Source organism: Gasterosteus aculeatus, chromosome X, assembly GCF_964276395.1.
Source record: "Gasterosteus aculeatus chromosome X, fGasAcu3.hap1.1, whole genome shotgun sequence".
NCBI lineage: Eukaryota > Metazoa > Chordata > Actinopteri > Perciformes > Gasterosteidae > Gasterosteus > Gasterosteus aculeatus.
The window spans coordinates 14,303,603-14,325,372 of NC_135698.1; the positions used below are offsets into that span (position 1 = coordinate 14,303,603).

The following is a 21,770-nucleotide window of genomic DNA, read 5'->3' on the forward strand; positions in this document are numbered from 1 at the left end:
CTTCAGTCGGAGCAGACGACGACGACGCCGCGCCGCTGAATGTGTCACAGAGATGTGAGCTGAGGAGCGCCGAGCAGAGGGAGGAGATCAAGCCCAAAGAAATGCATTTCAACTACACAATTTCACCCTCAAAACCCAACCCGGGATTTCCTGGTTACTATGCACTCATCCCCTTTGTCCTGCTCACACTGATTGGATGTGTAATGGCATTGGTAAGAATAGCTTTGTATATTTCATTCACTGCAAATTAGGTTTATCACTGAAGTTTATATTGTTGTGCTTCTCTTCAGGTTGTTTATGTCCGAAGGAAGTCCAGGTAAGTGGTTTTCTGGGTGCATTTTATGTCATGTAAATATATCATTCGATTTATGTTGTCTGCTTGGCTTTAGATTAGATGAGCTGCGGCACAGGCTGATTCCTCTGTACAGCTACGACCCCGCGGAGGACGAAGGAGAGTGGGAGGCCAGCGGGGGCCGGGGGGAGGAGGAGGAGGAGGAGCTGGCTGTGAGCAGACCGCAAAAAATCAAATTATCACGATGATTTCAATTTATCAATGATTTGTTTTCTTTTGTTCTTTACAGGAGCTGTTGTATAAGGAAGGAAAGCTCTCCTTTTTATGATGAAAAAGGAGAGCCGGGAAACCAAGAGAAAGAAAAATAATGTAGCAGATCAAAAGGACAATTTCTACTTGAGAGTTGACACGTCCTGGATATTCTACAGCTACAGCTGTAATTTCATTTAAATTTCTCACTTTCATGATTTGTTCTTTGCAGAGCTGCAGGCAGCAGATGGTGCTCTAAGCTTTACTTTTAAAACTGAACTTTTGTAAGTGTCAAGGATGAAGTGTGACATTTTTTTTTCCAGCAATAAACTTGAAGCTAAAATCCCAACTAGAAGTTTGCCCTGTGTGTGACTTATTGAAATGATTCCTGGATTATGTTGAAAGGTCTTCAAATACACACCAGTTTCTGCTTAGTAATCAGAGGGCTTTGCTGGTATTTGGAGCTTTCTCACGTCGATGCGTCTTTGCCTGTTAAGAGGGGTTTTTACACGCAAAAAGATGGACTCACAAAGCGGGAACAGGTGAACATCACGCCTAAACAAACTATTGAAAGCGTCTACACAAGAAATCTAATCGGTGAATGTATCGAATGATGCCAAAGTATGTTTGCATTCTAACCTTCCTATTTAACTCTGCGGGTGGATTTCCATCAGTCAGGACGCTCGTCTGCCGGGACCACGCGGCCTCCTGACCTCCATCCTGTTTGCCATGGCTCTGGTCTTGCCCGCTCTCGGCATGGACAGCCTGCTGTGTTTCTACTGTCCCCTGCAGCACAAAGGCCAGTCCTGCCTCAACATCACCAGCCAGTGTCTCCCCGATCAGCGCTGCTCCAACTCCAGAGGCCGCTACGGCTCGCTGCACATTCTGTCCGCTCAGGGCTGCGTGGACACCGAGCTCTGCGGCTCCCACCAAATCACCTCTTACCGGGGGGTCAAGTACAACGTCAGCCACACCTGCTGTTGCAAAGACCAATGCAACGTCCGGCCGAAGATTGCCAAGAACCTGAGTTTGCTGATGGGGATGATGGCATTCAAAAGAGACGACGCTAACGGCACTAATGTTATTCGAGAGGAACTCTCATGTGCAAATTATACATCCGGGAGCTCCACGTAACCAGCCGCTGCATCATAGTCTGAGGAGAGGCCTGTTAGCCATAGGCACTTACCCGAGCCTCCAAAAGGTCACTAGTACTGGGGGAAATATTTGTGATTATAGGTATCTTCGCTAAACCCATGTGTAACTGAGAAAATGATACATCGTGGTACGTGTTTTGTTTGAGAACATTTTGCTCCAGAGAGAAAGGTGGACATGTCAGCCATCCTCCTGGTACAGAGTAAACGATCACATTATTCCTGTGGTTATTGATGAATGCTACAAAATAAAAGCGCCATGATTAAGCCTCCCACTTGGTGTAGTCAGTGTTGTTACAAGCAGGTGTGCTTGGAGGTGTGGCCTGTGCTGAAATACCTGGTGTCAGTGGTGAGAGCGGGGTCCATCAGGAGAAGCTCTAAAAAGTTTGACCTGTTTGACTGAAATTAAAATCTTAAATGCGCAGGTGAGTTATTATTTTTAGGTTGCACATTGTAACTGTCATCTCTTTCTGCCTTTACTGCCTTAATCATTTTGAATGTGCCAATCAGTGAAGATCACTGACAGCTGTGGCAGAAGAACCAATAATTTGCTAGGAAAGTCAGGAATTTGGCTTTGTAATTGGTGATTGTTTTAAATGGGGAATTAAACCGATTAAGAGATATGGAACTCTGATTTATATGTTGGACTCGTGGCGTCTTAAGGCGGCTGAAATCTGTTACATTACAACCTGTATGGAGATTTGTCAAGTAATGTATTAAGTGACTAAGCCATAGACTGGGTAAGTATAGTACGATAAATGCTACATTATTATAGGCATTGACATGGGAGGAAAAAATGTTTTCCTGTTTTTATATGTAACTTGCGTTGACGTGGTGAATGCTAACCATGCAAAGCCAGTTAGACCAGCTACGAGACCCGGAGAGAGCCATTTCCTCCCCCACTGTCCTTCCCCTCTCCCTTGGACCACAAATGAACCTTTTATTTGCTGGTGAAATGAACTATAAATGTGTGGATCCCGCGAAACTGTTTTCTTCTCTCTCATTGATGTTTTTTTTTTATCTTTTCAATTTCCACAAGATTGGACCTTTTTTACTTTGGTGAAATACCAAATGCCTCTTTTGCAGGCCCAACATGTCGCAGCTCCTGCACCTTTCCGCGCTGTGGTTCTACCTTCTCGTCCCCCCGCTGCTGTGTGACAACCGGTTCTGCTACTACAGCCCCATCCTGGAGAAGGGGAAGATGTTTAAGCTCATCGTGACCGAGTGCCCTCCCAATGAGCTTTGCTTTAAGGCCGACGGTCGCTATGGCAACCACAGCGCGCTGTCGGCCAGGGGCTGCATGGCGAAGAAGGACTGCAGCCAGGTGCACAGCATCACGCTCAAGGGAACTGCCTACACCATGAGCTACAGCTGCTGTGATTCCCCGTACTGTAACTCCTGCCTGGGCCTCTCAGCCAATTTACTCTTCATCACTGTCACACTCATGACAGTGATGACCTGGTGACCAAAGACACCCAGGGCCCTGTGGTATGGATTTATGTAGGGGAGGGGATGTATAAAGTGAGCCTTGGTGTGAAGTATCTCTGCAGCCTCAGCATCAAGTAATGCAAAGAGCCTGCAGTGGTATACGGCGAATCTCCCGTCTAAAGACACCAAGCTGTGCGCCCGCTAGAGATTTTAGCCTCTCCTTTTATTTTCTAACACTATTTTAAAGAGTTTTAATGTCTACAAATAAAGCTTTAAATACACATTCTTTGTTTAATTGGTTATATACACACATAACTGTGCTGGTAATGTATTTTCCACAGTGCTTCCTATGTGCTCTAGAGCCCCATTGATGTCTGAAAACTATTTAAAGCACAAATGGGGCCCAATTTCCCACTGAGTGCCATGTCCCTTCAGCACAAGGAACACTATTGCGTTGATTTACATTCACCACCCTGTTGCTAATACTATAAATATTCTCTAGAGCACTAAATGGTTATTAATTTGCAGCTGAATGTTCCCTACAGATGCGGTGAAATTATTTAATTGCCAGGATTTAACAGTAAGGAGCTCGTGGCAGAGTATCAAGACATACCAACTCTTAACTGGGAAAAATATAAAGCAATGACAGGTTTTGCTTTTAAGAGCAAAAGAGAGCAGCTCAAACAATGTGTACAACATGAGGTTTGGACAGTTCTTTATTTCCCTTTTATAAGGCTGCTGGGTCTCCCCATAGTGGATATACACGTATATATACAGGAGATTGCTATACTGGAGTTACACTGAGGGCAGAGGGTCCATATTACACAGACTTCAAAAAACAACACTAATAGAGCCTCACCTCCAGGTATCAGAAATCAGTAAAGAGAGGAGGTGGGGGTTTGGGGGGTTTGGGGGGGCGCAACAGCACATGAGAAGAGAAAGAAGAGGGGAGATGATGCAGTCGGAGAGCTTGACTCGACCGCCTAATAACTTAACACTAGAAAATAACATACAGATTTCACGCACAGTGCATCTTAAATAGGTTACGTGAAGAACCATTTACCATAAATATCTGTACTTTCGGGAGCCAACACATATAAAAAATGACTAAAAGAAAACAAAAGTCAATGTTCAGTCTCGCATTTTTTCTTATTTTCTTTTCCCGTCGTGCAAATCATTCTGTCGTTCCTTCTTCCTGCGCAGGTCAAGGTTTTTACCACCCTGCCCGAATACTTTCCAGATAAACAACGAAAAGGAAACAGAAATCCCCTCCCCCTTTAAAAGCATACTGTATGAATTAGTAGAAAACGAACAAACAAATGAACGGAACACCACAGTCAACTCATCACAAAAAGACACACAGAACAGCAAGAACACAGTACTCTTATTTTTTTGTTTTTTTTCCCGCTTCTTCATCACCGTTTTTCCTCTTAATGGTCGGTATCCTGCACGCCCTTTTTGGCGTACTGGTTGGCGGTGGCGGAGAGGTCCCCCCCCCCCCCCCCCCCCCCCCGACGGCTCAGTTGAACTGGAAGGAAACTCTCCAATCGGCTTGTCAGTTCAGCAGTGATATTTTATCTCAATTTCACAGTGTGGTGGGAAAAGGAGGGCGAGGAGAGGCAAGGTGAGTGACGGGGGAGTGAAGCCGGAAGGGGGGGGGGGGGGGGGGGGGGGGGGGTTGTCTTAGAAATCAGAGGGACCACAGCAACAATTAGAAAACAACTAGAAACCCCGACCGTCCATGGAGAAAAGTAAACAGAATGGCCGCTTTGCTCCCTTCTTCCGAGTTTCATTCCCACCGATCCGTGTGGTTGGCGAAGGCCTTGATTGGCTGGCGTAAGCTGATTGGATGGCCTGGTGTTTGTGGCAGAGGGTAGGGAGAGATGGGTGAGGGAGGTCTAAGGTTGCCTGGAATCCGCCGGTGGAAGGGACTCGACAGGGCGACGCGTCGTCGGGAGCAGAGAGGATGGACATGGCGGATCAATGCGTGATTGGCAGGTCAGAGGGCGAATTTCTTCTTGGGGGGGGTTCAGGCACGCTGCTGCAGTGCCCGCCTCTTGCGGCTGTAATAGTGACGTGTGCCGGTCTGTCTGGCAAAGTTCATCATGTAGTTTTGCTTACGGGTGCTGCAGGGATACAAACACAGTGAAAGAGAGAGGAAAGAGGAGGAGTGTGAACATTAGTGACCGAGTAAAGGCCAATAGAAATCCACGCACCCCCATGCACGCGCTCTCTCGTCCATGCACGCAAACACACCAATGGTTGAATGCGGCTTTCGTTCAAACTCACATCCGTTTTCATGCTGACTTTAAAAAAAATCATTTTCAGCCATAACCTCAAACACTCAACACCAGTGTGGGGTCTCATGGCTCGGAGAAGGGGTGCCGCTACTCTACACAGCTGGACTTGTTTACGTTCTGCACGGATGAGATGCAGCTACATGATTGCAGTAGGACTACGTGTATCTAAGACCAAATGTCACAAGACAAGACACGGGACATACAATCTACAAACAATACTACCACAGATGCTAAGGGCGTGGGGGCGGGACAGACTCTGACAGTGAGTGTTTGAGGTGTTAACAGCCATCACCGGGACCACACAAGTGCAGGGTTGTGAGCAGAGGAGGGGTGGATTTGAAACTAAGAGACACAGAGAAAAGCCGCGGAGGATCGCTCTTGCTTAGCCTGTTCATTGCCTCTTCCATCCAGCAGGGCGTTGCCAGTGAGCCAGGAGTGCAGCCAGGGCAGGCAGGGGCCTCTGCGAAGCGGGGAGGAGGGGGGGGGGGGGTAGTTTGTGCGTGTGTGCGCGTGTTTGTATGTGATGGTTGATGCTGGGGAGGTGGGGTGTGAATGCGGATGGGAGGGGATGGCTGGTGAACTGCATGAGCTTGTGTGTGTGCTTTTTTGTTTTTTTTCTTTCTTTTTTCAGATATTGGATCAAAGATTAGAAGGGTAGTGAGAAGGGAGCTCCTGGCTCAGAATCATGTTGTTGTTGTCCACGGACAGACACACAGCCATGAGTGAAAGAGGGATGGAGAGCTGTGGCAACAGTAACGCCGTGCAAGGAGCCGGATGGAGGAGGCGGGTCCTACGTGAGGACCTACGTTTCAAATGAATGATGCCCTGCATCGCAACTGATGCTGGTAAAAAAAATACTTTTGATGCTTGGGCTTGAGTGTGATGAATGCTGGACCCCCGAAACAACTATTTAAAGTAGGTTGTCTTTTAACTGTATGTATGAATTATCAGCTAAAGGTCAACAACACCTTTGGAACAAAACAAACAGATATAAGAATAGTGATGGATTACATCACATGTATACACACCAACACCGTACCACTGACATTTGTATACGTAAAATATCACATTCAAAACGTCTTGAGGATTATGTAAACTGCACATTCAAAATCAGCGTTTGATTGTGTCACCATGGTGACGTGGTGTTGAACCCTGATAGATTTTGCCGCTGGTTTTTGCCCTGTTGACGTGCTGCTGTGAATACGTTTTTGGGCTGTCCCTTAAAACTGGAGTGCAGGACTTTGACATAATGATCGTCCGTTAAGGTGGCAGAAAGGGTTGGTACTGTCTATATCCAGATTTAGAAACAAGCAAGCTGCAAGGTGAACAAGACACTTTCAAATCCTTGTTGTTCCTTTGGCTTGTTTTAAATAGTAGACCCAGTTTCATTTCAAGCTCATCTCTCGATGGGGCAGAGACCATTGCGACAGAGCAGCAGTGAAAAATGCTGAAAAATATACTGGATGCTAGAAAATAAAAAAATGATTCTGATCATTTAGAAGAAGGATTTGAATCCAAAAAGAAAGCGATCAACGTCGACAACGAAAGCCTATGTTCTATACGCTGGATAATTTAGTCCGCGAGCCTCCACCTGAGAACTGTGAGCGGCTGGCCTGCTTGTTGACCTGCCTGGGGCTCGAGTTGAGACGAGGGCATGAAGATGACTGTGGTGATGAAGATGAGGAGTGAGGCAGGGCGGGCACAGTGCAACGGGGAGAAGAAAGGGCTGGAGGGAGGGCGGGGGGAGGGGGCTGCATCCAGGAAGAGGCGGAGAACTTACCTCACGCTACAGCCATGCCAGAGGGAGCAGAATACAGAAGAGAGCAGAAGTTAGAGCGCGAGAGGGGGGAAGCAGGAGGAGGGGACTGCTGTCGCGCAGAAAGGTCTGGGGGGGTAGGAGCCCCGCCCTGGGGAGGCAGGGGCCCAAAGTGGGGAGAGGGAGGGGAGGGAGAGAGAAGAGGCATAAGGAAAGTCAGAGGTTCGAAGAAGAAGACGTGATAGTGGTTGGGAAAGACGGAGAGAATGAGGAAGACAGAATTAAAAAAATAAGAATGCAGAGCAGAAGAGTAAGATGACGGGAACGTGAGAGAAAACCACAAGAAGTAGAGAAGACAGAGAGATATACAGCAGTAATCCATCCGCCGTATGCCAGAGAGGGAAGAGGACGGGAGGAAAAAGGGAAACAGCAAGTTTGGAGCAAGGAAAGGAGGAGAGAGAGAGAGAGAGAGGAGGAGGGTGAGGATGAAGGAAGGTAGGACACGATGCGGCACAAGCAGGGGAGTGAGCATGACCACACGTTCCAACACGTCGGGGACATTAAGCGGCGCGGAGGAGAGCCGCGCGGGGCAAAAGATAAGATTGAGCAGGAGCAGGAGAGGAAGGATGTGTGAAGGAGCGGAGGTGTGGTGAGCAGAGAGAAATAAACAACAGAGCAAAGTGTGAGGATCACGGCCACTCTTTTCAGCAGACACTGTTGAAAACCGTGCGAGGGAGGGGAAGTGTGACAGGTCACAACCACGTAGACCAGGGACAGCTCAGGTTAGGCATAAATGTGTGTTTGTCTGCGTTAGGCTGTGGTACATTACAGCATTTGACGTGGTTGTTGTTATGCATCGGGTACCCATTCTGAATGAACAATCGGCATCTACTTCAAAGGGAACATTGCTCTGACACCCACGGAAACATGCGCTAAATGCAACAAAAACGCTTCATGATATTGCCGTTTTCAAGAAGCTGCTAGCCAGATATAGCATTTCCATGATACCTTCAGTGCCCTGCAGAATCTCCAGCATTGCCACTTATTTTTAAACCTACATTGTCTTTTACATAAAGAAATGTTAATGATCCTGGTTTAACTAAAAGGTGTTTTCCATTGAATTACTAAATTACTTATTTCCAGTAGAACGAAATGCAGCAGCATTGTTCCGCATGGAAAAAATGTGAAAATGAAAACAAGACCAGTCAGACTATGAACCTTTTGTGATAATGCTAACTTCACAGTAGAAGACCTCAACGTGGAGCCACCTTCCCAGTGTCTTTGATTTATAGAGTCATGACTGGACTATGTTTTTGGCTAAGTGAAGGAATGGTTCACCTCTAATTAGCATTTCATTACAAGAGCAAACATCTCCAAGAATGTTTTTAAAAACTCATATACCACAACCAAAACCTTTCAATGTTTTAGGTCGAATTTACTTTTTAGACATTTCAGTGAAAGAACACACCCATTCTTGAAGTTGCCTGTATGGGAGATGCGCGGGTTCTTCAAGACACTGAAAATATGATGATCCGTCGCACACAGAGCAGCCATCCACAAACAGAACTCTTCACAGGAAAGCACATTGCAGCCGCTTTGGAGGTGTTTGGTTGGTTGTTGGTGGTGAGCAGCACACACGTAGGCGTGCTTACACTATAGGCATGTGTACGCTGTATCCCCGTGTCTGAGGGGACTGTATCTATAGGTGAGGCTGAGTCGGAGGCTCAGACAGGGCAGATCGGGGATCTTTCGAGGACCGGTCTGGGATGCCCGGGGCAGGCCGGGAATTGGGTACTCACAGAACTACTTCCACATGGTCCAACGCCCACTGGTCATGTCCTGCGCCGTCATGGCGTGGCTGCCACCACCGCAGCATCACCCCTTTAACTCGCGCCTCTCTGCAGAGATTATGGGACGAATTTACGGAATCAGTTAGAATCAACGAGTATGTGGAAGATTATCGCTGCTTCAAACCATTCAAATGAAGCTAATCTAATACACCTTTTTACAAAGGGTTTGAAACATGTAAGGGATGGCTTTATTGATGGTTAGTGCATCATTTTAAAATGATTAATAGATCAGTTCTAAACCCTGGATGAAAAAGTTTGAGCCGGTAAAAAATCTCTTTGGCAGATCTTCCAACCTTATGACATTGTCCTTTTAGCTATTTAAACACTCCTCACGTGGACTTACCACATGGAAAGCAGCTGTAGAGCATCCGGGTACAAATGGATTTACTGACAACCTAATCACGTTTACAAATGAGGAGCGCTAGCTTATGGTTTATCAGAAAGTAAAACTACCATTTAACATCTGGTTAGTAAAAGCGGATAAATAAGTAAAGCCATTAGTTACATAACAACACATGAAGCTTAAAAAGAAATGCTGCATTATTTGAAAGCAGTGTATCTGCGTGTCACTCACAGTGGAATATTGTAGGACACTCTCTGGGCCTTTATGAAGTCTTTGGGCTGGTGCTGTGCGATTACGTGCCAGCTGACTCCATTGTTGACGCTGTATTGCAGCAGCACGGCCCGGTCGACCGTGTCGGGCTGATCCAGAGCTATGTTACAGCTGTCTGTCTGCGCGAGGCTGCCGATCTGCAGCACAAACATGATCTTACTGTAGAGAGACAGAGAGGGAAGGAAAAAGACAGAAGGTTTGAGGAAGAAAAGATTAAAGGTTGACGATACAATTCCGATGGTAGCTGTGAGACAGGTAAGTCTACATTTACATCTTTGGTTCATGCACAGTATACTCTGCCAGTACCTGTACCTGGCTCTTGTGAGGTCCAGCGGTTTGGTAACTGCCTGCCTCATCTTACAGCCATTGAAGTAGAGTGAGTCTCCGTGGGCGTGCGGTGACAGCTGACCACAACCGCTGCCCACTCCGCCACCCTGGATCAACTGCCAGCTCTCCGGAGACATACTGCCGGACTCAAAGTTGTCCTTGATGGAGCTGGGCAGGTCGCTGCCGAAGAGGGAGCAGTCGTCACCTGTTGCGGTGGGAGGAAGCGGAGGGGAGATGATGAAATTGTATGAAATAGAGACGGCAGGCCACAAGCTGGTGTGGTTGAAATTGATGGTAAAAGGAACAGCGAAAGCCATGTTTTTTGGGAACTGAGACGGAAAACCACTTTCAAGCTTTCTTTTGAAGGTGTGTCTCAATCACATGGGAACATTTGGTTGGACATTTTTTCTTTATTCCAGCGCATCATCCTATCATCAATAATAGACATTTTATCTGAACAGCAGCGATGAGAAGTAGTCTTGTGCGTTTCAGCTTGTGGCCCACCATGGTGTCCTTCATCACAGATGCAGACCGCTCCGCTCGTACAGTAGCCGTGGCCGCTGCAGAGCCCCGGGCAGGCTTCACCGATGTAGACATGGTCCACTCCCCAGCTCTGCCGCTCTCCTGTCCCCTCTTTTTGAATCCAGCGGAACTCGGTAGCCCTGGAAATATAGAAGAAAACACCAAATGGGCTAGACTCCTCCAACATGTATAAAATATGAATTTAAAAATGAACCTGCAGTAAGTCATGATATGTTCCAGTGCTCCTACCCTGACGAGACGTGGTCTGGCAGTTGCACAGTGACCCTAGTCCATGTTGAGCTGTTGACTGGGCTGTAGATGGTGGACTCGTGGAACTGGAAGGGAGAGCAGCCCACCTTGTTGACTGAGGAGGGGAGGCACTCCGACTGTACCAGCTGCCACGAGTCGGACCTGAAGGGAGGGCCTGAGAGTTTAAACCTGTCCATGCAAAAGTCAATTCTACAAAAAAAACAAAACTATTACCATAACCAAGGTATATGTTGGGTGTAAAGTTTGGCTAGTAGTATAAGCCTATGCTACTGACCTGATATTTAACATTCATGTTTTAGATCACGTCATTGCACCACCTGTCCTGACTGTCATATAAAATAAATAACTATTTAGACATTTCAAACAATCCTTTTATTGTTATGTCAAGGTTGAATTCTTTATCAGGCCCCTCCATGTCTTCTTTACCTTGCATTCTTCCTGTACTGCAGCAGGACAGAATGATGGTCTCCACAGGTGTCTGCCTCACAACCGACGACAATCTGCATCAACGAGACGGATGTTCACTAAAGGACAGCGTTTGATATGGCACGTCTGCGGCTCTCTTGTAATACTGTACCTTAAACTGTAAAATATAACCGGGCTGCACTATGAGTTCCCGTGTGGCCAGGATGTTGTGTGTCTTGTCTTGGTTTTTGTTGGGCCAGTACAAGTGGAAGGAGGGGTTTCCACAGAAGCCAGCTGTGCGCACGGCGTTGGGGTAGAAACTCCAGCTCTCCTCGTGGGAAACGCCCTCTGGCGAAAGGTGAAGAAATAAAAAGAGAAGAGTGAGAAAAGCAAATGTGCAAAAAAAGAAAACATTTTCATCAAACCAAACGAACTCACCATCATCAAACGTGTCGAGCAGAGTGGGTGGGTTGATGTCCGACCCCCCCACCAATATGTTGTCTATGGCCCACTGGGCCCTCTCCAGACTTGGGGTGGCTAGGCCAGAGGAAATGGTAAATGGCTGCCACCAGCGCAGGCGAGTAGCGTTGGTCAAAGCTCCTTCAGGGAGGACGATATAGTCTCTCCTCACTGACACGTACTTCAGATAATCCATCTCGTGCAGCAGTGTCCAGGACACGCCTGAGGAACAGGTATAGACAAACACAATGAATTTAAGAAGAGGACAAATCATGAACGAGTGATGATAAAAAAGGAGAGGTATGCATGTTGTGTGGACCTCCGTCAGTGGAGAAGTCCAGCAGCACTCCCTCTTTACGACAAGTCGGACGGTGGCACATGGTCATGTTATCGTCACTTCCAATCCTGGCCCAGTACTCCACAAACCTATACACACAATCACAGTTTAAATGTTCAGCAGTAATGTGGGATCATTGTGGCGCAGGAGTTAGAGAAGGTGTGCTGGGAAGCACAAGGTTGGTGGTTGGAGTCCAGGCTGCCCCATGTTCCTAACCCCTAATTGCTCCCCAGGCAAAAATGTGAAAAAGCCATGGGTTTAAAGTGTAATGTAAGTCGCTTTGGATAAAAGCGTCTGCTAAATGACCTGTAATGTAATGTAATATCACGGCAATAACAACAGCAGGTTTACTGAAACAGTAAAGAAATTCTAGTGAACTAATACTATAAACAATTGATATGAAATCGCATTAAATCCATAAAAGCAGAAAACTTCCTGCTGCGGTTTTTACTTTGCTCCGCGGAGGTCCAGATCTGCAGTGACAGCCTGTCTGGCATCAGCGCCTCCGAAGTACAGGGCTGTCCCCTCAACCAACACACCGCAGTCTGTACAGGGCCTCCCGCCCTCCAGCACCTGCCACTGAGGGCCTGCTGCCCCCTCCCAGTCGAAACGCTCCTTCAGAGACGCCTACAGAAAGAAGACACACAGATCAGATTCATCAAATTCTACTTCCCTTTTTTTCTTTAGGGATCTGACTTTAGCGACGGCCGGATTGTACCTTTAGCGGAGTGCTGGCATAGCAGTTCGGTCCGGTGAACCCCGCGTCACAGAGACAGCGCTGATCCAGACAATCTCCATGTCCTCCGCAGTGGCCGTCACACGCTGGCCCGATGTAAAAGTTCTCCACGCCCCACTGGATGTCTGAGTGCTGCTGGAAAAACCGGAACCGCACCGCACTGCAAAAAGAAGACAGGGAGGGTTCTTCAAACAACATGCATTTTACTTTTATAATTCATATGACAGAAGTTTTAATAATTTAAAAGATAACAACAATTTCACTCCTCAATAATTGAGTTGAAGTTACAATTGAATATGAAGCAGTGCTGTGTTAGTCTAGCAGCGAGTGAAGGTACATATGAGGTAGGACGACTCACGTGTCGGCCAGGCTGTCGGCCAGCGGGTAGACTGCCCTCTTCCAGCCTTCGGCAGGGAAGAAGACTGATGGCTGCGAGACTTGACCTCCGCAGCGGGGGTCAGCAGGCAGGCACTGCGGCGTCAGGTACTTCCAGGTCACTCCAAAGTCCACTGAGTACTGCACGTGGATTTGTCGCTCCGCGTGACGCTCTGGCTCAACACAGCCCACTGCGATCTAAAGCAACACAAACATTGACAACGTCACCATCGTCGCAAATGGACTATTTTTTACTCACTGAAATCATCCATCAGTGCACTACGAGGAACTTGCATTTGCATGGGAGTCAGCTTAGGCTCGTCAGTTACCTTAAATTGCATGACCCACCCCTTGTCGGGGATGATATCATGTGTTACAGCGTACACCTCGCTCCCATCAGCATTGCCACACACCATCACTCCATCAGGGGAGCTGCAGAAACGCTGCACTGAGCAGTCCTCTGAGAACAACCAATGGTCGCTCACTGACGGCGGAGAAGCAGAACAAGAGGCTTTGTTTAGTTTAGTTTAAAGAGGATTCCACATTCCTGTATATTGTTCCATTGAGACACTGATTCAGTACCTATAGGTGTCTCCTCCTGCTCGCTCAGCTGCCCTATCCGTCCTGAGGTCCCATCAGCAGGGGTTCGTTCGTGGTTGGGCAGCGCCACCCCTCCAAACGTGTCCGATATCTGCGCCCGTGGGTCCGAGCCTGCGATGAGAATGTTATCCAAAGCCCAATCACCGCTGTCTGCTCCCTCATGTTGTGGCTGCCACCAGCGCACACGTACTCCCTCCTGGCGGGCAGCAGGGGGCAGCAGCACATTCACGAACCTGAACGAGGAAGAAAAACACAAAGAAAGTCACACATATACTGCAGGCCGGACAGATCATGTAAATGAGTCCACGCTGACTTAAACTCACCCGGGCTTGGTGTACAGATCATAGAAGATTTCTGTCAGCAGGTGCCAGTTGATTCCTCCATTCAAGCTGTACTCCAGAAGCACTCCCTGGTTACGGTTGCTGGGTGGGATCATGCAGCCGTACATGAAGTAGAACTGGATGAACTCGGCGTGGGTCAGGTTGAGGTCCACTGTGACCAGCTGACGGCTGCAGCTCTGAGCACGGACACATGTAGAGGTGAAGTGAGAGGCTCAGTCTGCTGTGATCTGTTATCATACATTTAATCTTCACCAAATCCTTCGTTGGGGATCATTTCAGAACAGAAAAGAATCAAACGACAAGGGTACGGATGTATATTCACCCCACTGAAGTGCAAAGCAGCTCCAGAGGCCACGGCTCCACACACAGTGCTGAGTTTCCCGCCGGTGAGTACGTGCCAGTGGCTGAGGGAAGGAGCTCGGCTGAAGCTGTCCTTCAGCTGGGAGGGCAGAGGAACCACGGGCTCATCGCAGTACTCTCCGCCCCACTCGGGGTCACACCTGGGGGGGACGGTCGAGTCAGATACACATAATTAGATATAAAGATAAAACTGCCGTACGGGTTACAGTAACTTCACGTGATGAAATGAAATGAATCATGAAGGCCACACGATATTTCTCATTCCACATCCCGAACTGATGAAACAACATGGCCACAAACCTATACAAAGCTCGGAGGAGTAATGTATTTAAAGAAAAACAAGTTCAGACATTACACACATGCATAAGTCTGCCGTTACTTACACACAGGAGCTCTGTTGGCAGCGTCCGTGTCCAGAGCACATATCTGGGCAGCCGTCTCCGATGTAGAGGTTATCCAGAGCCCACGTCTGCTGCTTGTCAAACGGAGCCTGCTGGAACCAACGGAACCTCGTGGCCGGAGACCTAAAGAAATACATCACAAGTCACTGAAGTTCCCACAGGTTGTGTTTAAACTTAATAGATAGGAAAGAAATGAAACGGTAAATGCTTATGATAAGGATATACAGTCCATGTGTGAGATTGAGGGCAGTGCTGACCTAGCATATGATGGGAGGGGCAGGGTGATGCGGCCCCACTTGTTAAATGTGTCAGAAACCAGCAGCCTCTGCAGCGTAAAGGAGGAGCAGTCGGGGCTCGTAGGCAGACAGTCTCTGACCACAGGCTGCCAGGTCAGACCCAGATCCAGAGAATACTCCAACTCCACCGCTGCAGAGAAACAAGGGACACAGCGTTGTCTACATGATTTATATCCGAGAAGCTGCATGAGAAATGTAAACCGCTTGAATATATTTTCTGATGTTTTATAGACAAAAGAAATAATTCATTATTTAAAAAGAAATTGCCAGAGTTCCAATAATTTTCAGTTGAAAAGCACATTCACACTTCTTATTGCTTACAGTAGCAGGAGTTGGTGACAGAGCAGGAAGCAGAAAAGTCAAACTGGATGAAGGCGTCTGGACCCAGACTGATGTCAGTGGTGACAGCATAGCGAGTGTTGGACTTTTCTATAAAAGCGAAAGCTGGCCCATCCGACCCGCAAACGGGCATTCGGGTTCCTCCAGGGTGGAGGAGCCATGAGCGCCCGTCAGTTGATGAGAAGTCATCTTCCAAAGGTCCCCAGCCACTGGCACTGCCGCCTACTACCACCTAGGGAAGAAAGGATAGATGTTTGCAAAGTAAATGTGAAGAAACTGTATTGCTCGGTTATGAAAAGTGAAAGCTTGGATGGATGACAGCCCCGGGGTTTCACTGCTTGAATGAAAATGATTAAAAGACTGAATGATGGAGGGGTGGTTGGATGGATCCTTACTTAGCGTACCTGATCAATGACCCATGGGCTATAAAAGTGTCCATTCTCTGAGGGCTGCCACCAGCGGAGGCGAGTGGAAGACGTGCGAGCACGCAGAGGGATCTCCAAGGCCACCAGGCGAGCCTGATTACTGCTGTTACTGAAGAGAAATTCCTGCAGGAGGCCCCAGGAGAGTCCTCCGTCCACCGAGAACTGCAGCAAAACCGGCTGGGAGCGAGGGTCTGGAGCAGCCTTACCACAACCGAGGCGCAGGAAGAACTGAACAAACCTGCAGGGCGCATTCACAAACACATGAGCATCACAAGAGAGTGTCAATTCAACAACAGCAACCTCGTGGTGGTGTTAGTGCATGCAAGGAGTGGATAGGTTGCTTTGTTTTGTTTGGTGGGGCTGTAGCTCTACCTAGCATTAGCCAGGTCCATGTCATTGGTGACCAACATGCGCAGGCCGTCCTCACTGAAGAACAGGTGGTTTCCACTCGACATGATGCCACACTTCCTGGATGGTTTGCCCCCGCTCAGCAGTCTGAAACGCTCCGTATCCACAGCTCCCCCTACAGACACAAGGGTGTAGAAAAAACACACGCAACAGTAAACACAAAAGCATGAATCCATCATTTTATGTACTGAAAAACTAAAGACCATTATCTTCTGTGCACCAATACACATTACACAGGTTCCCTCAGATATACGTTTTCGATAAACTGTTATTTCCTGATTCCGATGTGTACCTTCGAAGTCCTCCTTTAAGAAATCGGGGTTGGGGGTGTCGGGCACAGAGCAGTCAGATCCAGAGTGGCCGGGGTCACACACACAGTGGCTTCCACCCACACAAGTACCGTGGCCGTTGCACATGTCCTGACACTGTGGGCCAATGTAGATGTTGTCTAACGCCCACGTTGGAGGAGAAGAACCAGTTGAAAAGAAACCCTGGTACCATCGGAACCTCACTGACCTGCAAGGGGGGTCAAAATGCCAGGATTAGAGAGACTCATCAACCCCTTATGAATAAATAAAGATTCCCCTTTTTTCACTTATGTATCTGCTGATTAGGGATATACTCGGTCCTTACCCACAGAGGCGAAGCTTTCCAAAGTGAATAACCTCCCTCCTCCAGCCCTGAGTTGTACCAGGGAAGTAGACGCTGGCAGGGTGGAGCTCCGTGGAGCACAGCGAGGAGGGCTGGGGCCCACCGGCACACAGAGGCAGCAAAAGGTGCCACGTGGCACCAAAGTCCCGTGAGAACTGGAGACGCACCGGGTGGGAGGAACTGCTTTCAGATGTGCAGCCGACATTGATCTGGAGATCCGTTAATATACACAATACAGGTGATGAAGACGAGCCATGGTTTGTGTTTTCATTGAGTATGAGTCATTGTTGCTTTGGAAAACGAAGTCAAGGTGGTGTTTGTGTACCTCAAACTGGATGATAGTGTTCTCATTTACGTCAATGTCCCGGGTGGTGATGGAGTGCTCGCCGAGCTCGCTGGAGACAAACACCATTGCTGAGTCGTCCTCCTCGCTGACACGTTCACACACACACACACACAAATATTTTTCAATGGTAAAATCATCTTTTTGCAAGATATATCATCACTTGCTTCACAGGTGATTACGACGGCCATTGTCGACATACATTCCAGTCTTCTGGTAGGGACAGTAGAGTCCAGTGTTTCCTCCGGGGAAGAACAACCAGTTGGACTCATTGGGACCTTCGTCAAAGCTGTCTATCACCGTTGGTGGGTTGTGTAGGGAGCTTCCATCAATGATGAGATCATCTATGACCCACACCTCCTCTTTCTTTCCTGCAGGATATCATGTATATCGTGCAAACTGTTAGACGGATTCTGCTGGTTCATGTCGTGAGTCTTTAAGAAACAGAATGTGATTTTTTGTTTGCAACCCCGCAATGTGTCCACTCACCGCTGTTGTAGGGCTGCCAGAGTCTGAAGCGGGTGGCGTTGGTCTGAGCGCTGGCCGGCAGTGGCAGGTGGAGGAACAGAGTGTCCGTGGAAGCTGGGAAATAGAACTCATCCAACATCAACCAGCTGATTCCTCCGTTCACAGAGTACTGCAGCAGCACTGAATGGGAGCGCTCTGGGACGCCTAGAAAAGCCAACAAAAAACCCTGTTAGGACAATATTATGATTAGTACAGCTACACCAGAGAAAAAAACAAGTTATACATTACCTTTAGTAATGAATTTGAAGGAGAACTGGATGTAGAGAGTGTTGGTGCAGTCCAGATCCCGAGAGACGATCATTCGCAGACCGTCCTGCAAAGAAAAAGAGCAGAATTACATTGTTTGTCACCTAAGAGGAGTCATTGATCTAGAGATATCAATTGCCGCTGTATTTTATGCTTGGGATGTTTTCTGCATGAGGACCTGTACCCCTTTGAATATGAGGGCGGTGCCAGATTTAAGAGGCTCTCCGCTCAGAGTTCCCCTCTCCGCTCCGTACACCTCCGGCCATGTCTCCTGTTGCAGGTTCTCATTAAAGTCTTCTCTCAGCACAGTCGGCAGTTGGGCCAAAGGCACACAGTGTGTCCCTCCATAAGCCTTGTCGCACCTGTGTGAAAGTAGGTATAACGTTTACATGGAGTCAGAAAATAAGTGTAAAAATGACCAAACTTGTCAAGTTGGTCAGCAGAGCGGAGACGTCTGGTTGACTTACACACAGCGGCCATTGTCGCACAGACCGTGTCCGGAGCACATCCACGGGCAGCCCGGGGCGAGCAACACGTTATCCAGAGCCCATCCTTCGGCCCCTGGGGTGAAGTGGGTTTGAATCCAACGGAACCGAGTTCTGGGGGAACTAAGGGAAACATAGCAAAGTTACACGGAAAAGTTACTCTGGGAGTCCGTGGGCCAGAAAATACACCACTACTGTCAACTATTGGGTATAAAACACACGTACTTAGCAGCACTGGGAAGGTAGACGGTGATCCTCCTCCAGTGTTTGTACTGGGTCGAGGTGTAGATGGAACTCTGCGTATAACCAGCGCAGCCGATGGCGGGCGGCACACACTCCGGGGTGATGAGAGACCAGTGATGACCGCAGTCTGTGGAGTACTCCAGTCGCACACCGTGGGAGAAAGAGGTGGACTTACTGCAGCCCATACTCAGCTCAAACTGGAGGAATGACGAGCCGGACACCTCAAAGTCCCAGCTCTCTGCATATCTGGGCTTCTCTGCAGACACGGAGTACAACAAAGCGTCACACCGCTGTGTGTGTCCGGTTTGATTTAACATTCTTAATGTCACATGTAAAGCAAAAGTGTACAGCCGAAACACAAAGTCTAAATGCAAGAGCTGCTGTCAAATGTTGGGTGTAGGAGTTCATTGTAAAATGGGTGGTGCTTAAGCACGTATCAGGACAGCCGTAGAGTCAGAGACATTCGGTGCATCATGTGTTGCCAAATCAGTCCGGCTCTGTGCGCTAAATGAATGTGCCCCGTTGTAATGTAATATTTGTGCAAAGTAAATCCGTTTACAGCTTGGCGCAAGCAACAAATAACAACCAGGATGTTAATTCAGGTTTGCTCTCGTTAATAATGCAGGACCCACAGCGCCACAGTCAATGGGTGACTCGAGTTTCAGCCTTTAGTGCGGGTAAAGCTACGATTTCACTGTGCAGCCATTTATATGCATACTTCTGCTGAGTATCTGAATATACAGTCAGTGGTGGTTTACTTAATGTGCATATGCATGGCTGCGTATAGTTCTGCTTCACATTCACTCCAACAGCTTCTCACTGGGCTGCTGGCTGCAAACACAGAGTCTTAGTCAGGGTTGCTCAGGGAGTCACTCCTTCACTTCCCACGCACACACATTCTGAGCCGGACAAGGAATTACAACTACGGATCCGGCAGTCATCAACTCTCTTCATTGAATGCGTGCGAGCAGGGATGTTTTCGCGTAACTCACTATCGATGGCCTCGGAGTTGAAGGTCAGTGCCGTGTCCAGAGATAAACAGTCCACAGTCACTTCCCCACCCTGAACGCGGTACCAGTTGTGCCTCAGAGGCGTCATCCCGTCAAACTTGTCGTGGAAGCCGGTTCTGGAGCTGTCGTTCATACCGATCAAGACATCATCCAAAGCCCACTGTGCAGAGTGTTTCCCTACAAGCGTGGAGAGAGAAATATACATGGATTACAAAGCTAAAGCTGCGATATCAAATACATCTGTAGTATTGTAATGTTTCCGGGCTTTTCTGTAGTACTGCTCACCCTGCTTAAGAACTTACCCTGCTGTGGCTGCCACCACCGAAATACTGTGTAAGGAGTTTTGGCAACAGGTGGTAACTCTATGGTCACCACTTGGGGCTCTAGGAAGGAACTAAAGTCCAGCTCCCTAACGAACTGCCATTGGACCCCATTGTTTGTAGAGAACTGGACAATGACTCCTGCAATCAAACAAAGAGCAGAGGGAGAGAACTTATTTTTGTGCACACACAAACACTATGGTAAAACTATGTCAACTACAAAATAAAACCAGCAGAAAATACTTTTTTCTGAAATAAGCTGTTTAGTCTGACATTACAGGAACGATCAGACTGAGCCTTCAGCACCGCTTCACCGCTTCTGACTGGACTAAACAGACTAGAATAGACTGAGAATGACGCCCAGATTGGAAACTGCACAGTCAAAGTGCAAACTGTCAAAAGGAACAAATGAGACAAACGAGGCGTGAACTGATCAGATCAGACGTGGAGCTGCTCGTTTCAATGCACCGTTGAGGAACAGCCACACGAATGCAGCAGAGGGCCTCACTACAGCATGTTAGAATTACCTTCGTTGCGGGACCGAGGCCTCGTGCACGTGGGCCCCAAACTCTTGCTGCCTATTCGGATGTAGAATTGAACCAATCTGTGTGGAAACAGTAACAACTCAATTTCAGTTTCAAATAAATAACCTCCAATTGAACTGGACTCCAATGCCTCCATGTGAGAGATGTACGGATGTGGATTCTCCTCACCGGGTGTTGGTGGTGTCTAGAGGCACTGTGCGCGCTTCTCTCCTCCCGGGGCTACTGAAGTACAGAGCTTTGCCCTCCCCAATGATGCCACATCCACCTCCAATTTGTCCCCCACTTAGGCTCTGCCAGAGAGGGCTCAACTTCCCCTCGAAGCCCTCAGTCAGCTCAGTGGGACCGGCCACCGACGGCACACAACTATCCTGCTCCACTATTCAATAAAATAGGAAATGAAAAGGTATATTTGACAAAGATACATTAAAACCATTATGTATTTTATTTGTTTTGCCTTCCCTATCTGTTATTGTACCTGTGTAACCCATATCACAGAAGCAAACGCCAGAGATGCAATCTCCATGTCCCCCACAGTGGTTGGGACAAGGCTCAGAGATGTAGACCCCGTCCAGGGCGAAAGGCGGAGCATCTCTGTACACGCTGCTCTCCTGGAACCAGCGGAAGCGTGTTTTACTGTGGAAATGAGGGGAAGGAGGTAGAAGAAAGTGATAAAGACATTTAAATTTACCAGTCAGAATATATATTCACAAAGAAGGGATTGCATCCGCCGGTAGCTTTGTGAATTATGTATCATTTGCAACCATCTCTCCAGTCTCAAGGTTCGATTCACGAAATATATGTAACAACCGTAATTATATTACAATGCAAACACGTCCATAAAGTTTTGCAGCTGACAGTAATTTTCTCAGCTTTTTCATCTGATTGCAATTATCTATGTGGCAAATTATAAATAAGCGTGAGGCTAATGAGTCCGATTGTGAGGGGGAAAATCAGCCTGAGCCAGAGTTCTATTTCCATCCAAAGCTCCTGAAGGCAATTAAGAAAGAGGAAAGGGAAAATTGTAAGGCCAGGATTGAAGAAATCATTTGTTTATTTGTTGATATTGTAATCCTTTTTTTCTTAATCTTTTTAAAAATCATATATTTAGGCTAACTTTATTCATTTATGTTTCATGACACAAATTCAGTATTTGCATCTT

General features: G+C 47.7%; 3 protein-coding genes and 1 long non-coding RNA gene across 7 annotated transcripts in view; 3 read left to right on the forward strand and 1 right to left on the reverse strand.

Annotated features, from left to right (window-relative positions):
* The first annotated feature begins 73 nt into the window (after positions 1-73).
* On the forward strand, positions 74-518 carry LOC120809134 (uncharacterized). Its single transcript, XR_013451169.1, has 3 exons — positions 74-212; positions 291-316; positions 390-518. It is a non-coding gene; the product is annotated as an uncharacterized LOC120809134 (long non-coding RNA).
* Positions 519-886: 368 nt separating this feature from the next.
* Positions 887-1,965, forward strand: LOC144382931 (protein Bouncer-like). The gene is made up of 2 exons (XM_078082892.1): positions 887-1,083; positions 1,216-1,965. The coding sequence occupies exons 1-2, from the start codon at positions 1,019-1,021 to the stop codon at positions 1,673-1,675; spliced, it is 525 nt and encodes a 174-aa protein (XP_077939018.1). The 5' UTR covers positions 887-1,018; the 3' UTR covers positions 1,676-1,965.
* bncr (bouncer) lies at positions 1,966-3,401 on the forward strand. The gene is made up of 2 exons (XM_078082893.1): positions 1,966-2,117; positions 2,779-3,401. The coding sequence occupies exons 1-2, from the start codon at positions 2,110-2,112 to the stop codon at positions 3,155-3,157; spliced, it is 387 nt and encodes a 128-aa protein (XP_077939019.1). The 5' UTR covers positions 1,966-2,109; the 3' UTR covers positions 3,158-3,401.
* A 417-nt stretch (positions 3,402-3,818) lies between these two features.
* reln (reelin) overlaps positions 3,819-21,770 on the reverse strand; it is a 78,822-nt gene continuing 60,870 nt past the window's right edge. The window contains exons 29-65 of one of the 4 annotated variants that reach the window (XM_078082890.1): positions 21,087-21,244; positions 20,780-20,987; positions 20,594-20,670; positions 20,049-20,207; positions 19,729-19,923; positions 18,719-18,992; positions 18,476-18,616; positions 18,193-18,370; positions 17,991-18,075; positions 17,724-17,906; positions 17,437-17,605; positions 17,217-17,322; positions 16,874-17,100; positions 16,533-16,756; positions 16,205-16,355; positions 15,812-16,070; positions 15,390-15,639; positions 15,030-15,198; positions 14,755-14,895; positions 14,334-14,511; positions 13,994-14,187; positions 13,653-13,903; positions 13,400-13,554; positions 13,054-13,268; positions 12,678-12,855; positions 12,411-12,586; positions 11,942-12,048; positions 11,602-11,844; positions 11,336-11,511; positions 11,185-11,258; positions 10,738-10,899; positions 10,471-10,628; positions 9,952-10,171; positions 9,601-9,798; positions 8,976-9,074; positions 7,201-7,327; positions 3,819-5,246 (exon numbers count right to left, since the gene is read on the reverse strand). In XM_078082890.1, the coding sequence (XP_077939016.1) occupies positions 7,207-7,327; positions 8,976-9,074; positions 9,601-9,798; positions 9,952-10,171; positions 10,471-10,628; positions 10,738-10,899; positions 11,185-11,258; positions 11,336-11,511; positions 11,602-11,844; positions 11,942-12,048; positions 12,411-12,586; positions 12,678-12,855; positions 13,054-13,268; positions 13,400-13,554; positions 13,653-13,903; positions 13,994-14,187; positions 14,334-14,511; positions 14,755-14,895; positions 15,030-15,198; positions 15,390-15,639; positions 15,812-16,070; positions 16,205-16,355; positions 16,533-16,756; positions 16,874-17,100; positions 17,217-17,322; positions 17,437-17,605; positions 17,724-17,906; positions 17,991-18,075; positions 18,193-18,370; positions 18,476-18,616; positions 18,719-18,992; positions 19,729-19,923; positions 20,049-20,207; positions 20,594-20,670; positions 20,780-20,987; positions 21,087-21,244 (6,259 nt within the window). In that variant the 3' untranslated portion in view covers positions 3,819-5,246; positions 7,201-7,206. Of the gene's footprint in view, positions 5,247-7,200; positions 7,328-8,975; positions 9,075-9,600; positions 9,799-9,945; positions 10,172-10,470; positions 10,629-10,737; positions 10,900-11,184; positions 11,259-11,335; positions 11,512-11,601; positions 11,845-11,941; positions 12,049-12,410; positions 12,587-12,677; positions 12,856-13,053; positions 13,269-13,399; positions 13,555-13,652; positions 13,904-13,993; positions 14,188-14,333; positions 14,512-14,754; positions 14,896-15,029; positions 15,199-15,389; positions 15,640-15,811; positions 16,071-16,204; positions 16,356-16,532; positions 16,757-16,873; positions 17,101-17,216; positions 17,329-17,436; positions 17,606-17,723; positions 17,907-17,990; positions 18,076-18,192; positions 18,371-18,475; positions 18,617-18,718; positions 18,993-19,728; positions 19,924-20,048; positions 20,208-20,593; positions 20,671-20,779; positions 20,988-21,086; positions 21,245-21,770 lie in introns of all 4 variants that reach the window. The other 3 variants (XM_078082889.1, XM_040162763.2, XM_078082891.1) reach the window with 3 other exon arrangements.

Coding starts and splice junctions, on each gene's coding strand:
- LOC144382931 (XM_078082892.1), top strand. CDS start 1,019: ATGCGTCTTTGCCTGTTAAGAGGGGTTTTTACACGCAAAAAGATGGAC. Junction 1,084..1,215: donor GACTCACAAAGCGGGAACAG/GTGAACATCACG, acceptor GATTTCCATCAG/TCAGGACGCTCGTCTGCCGG.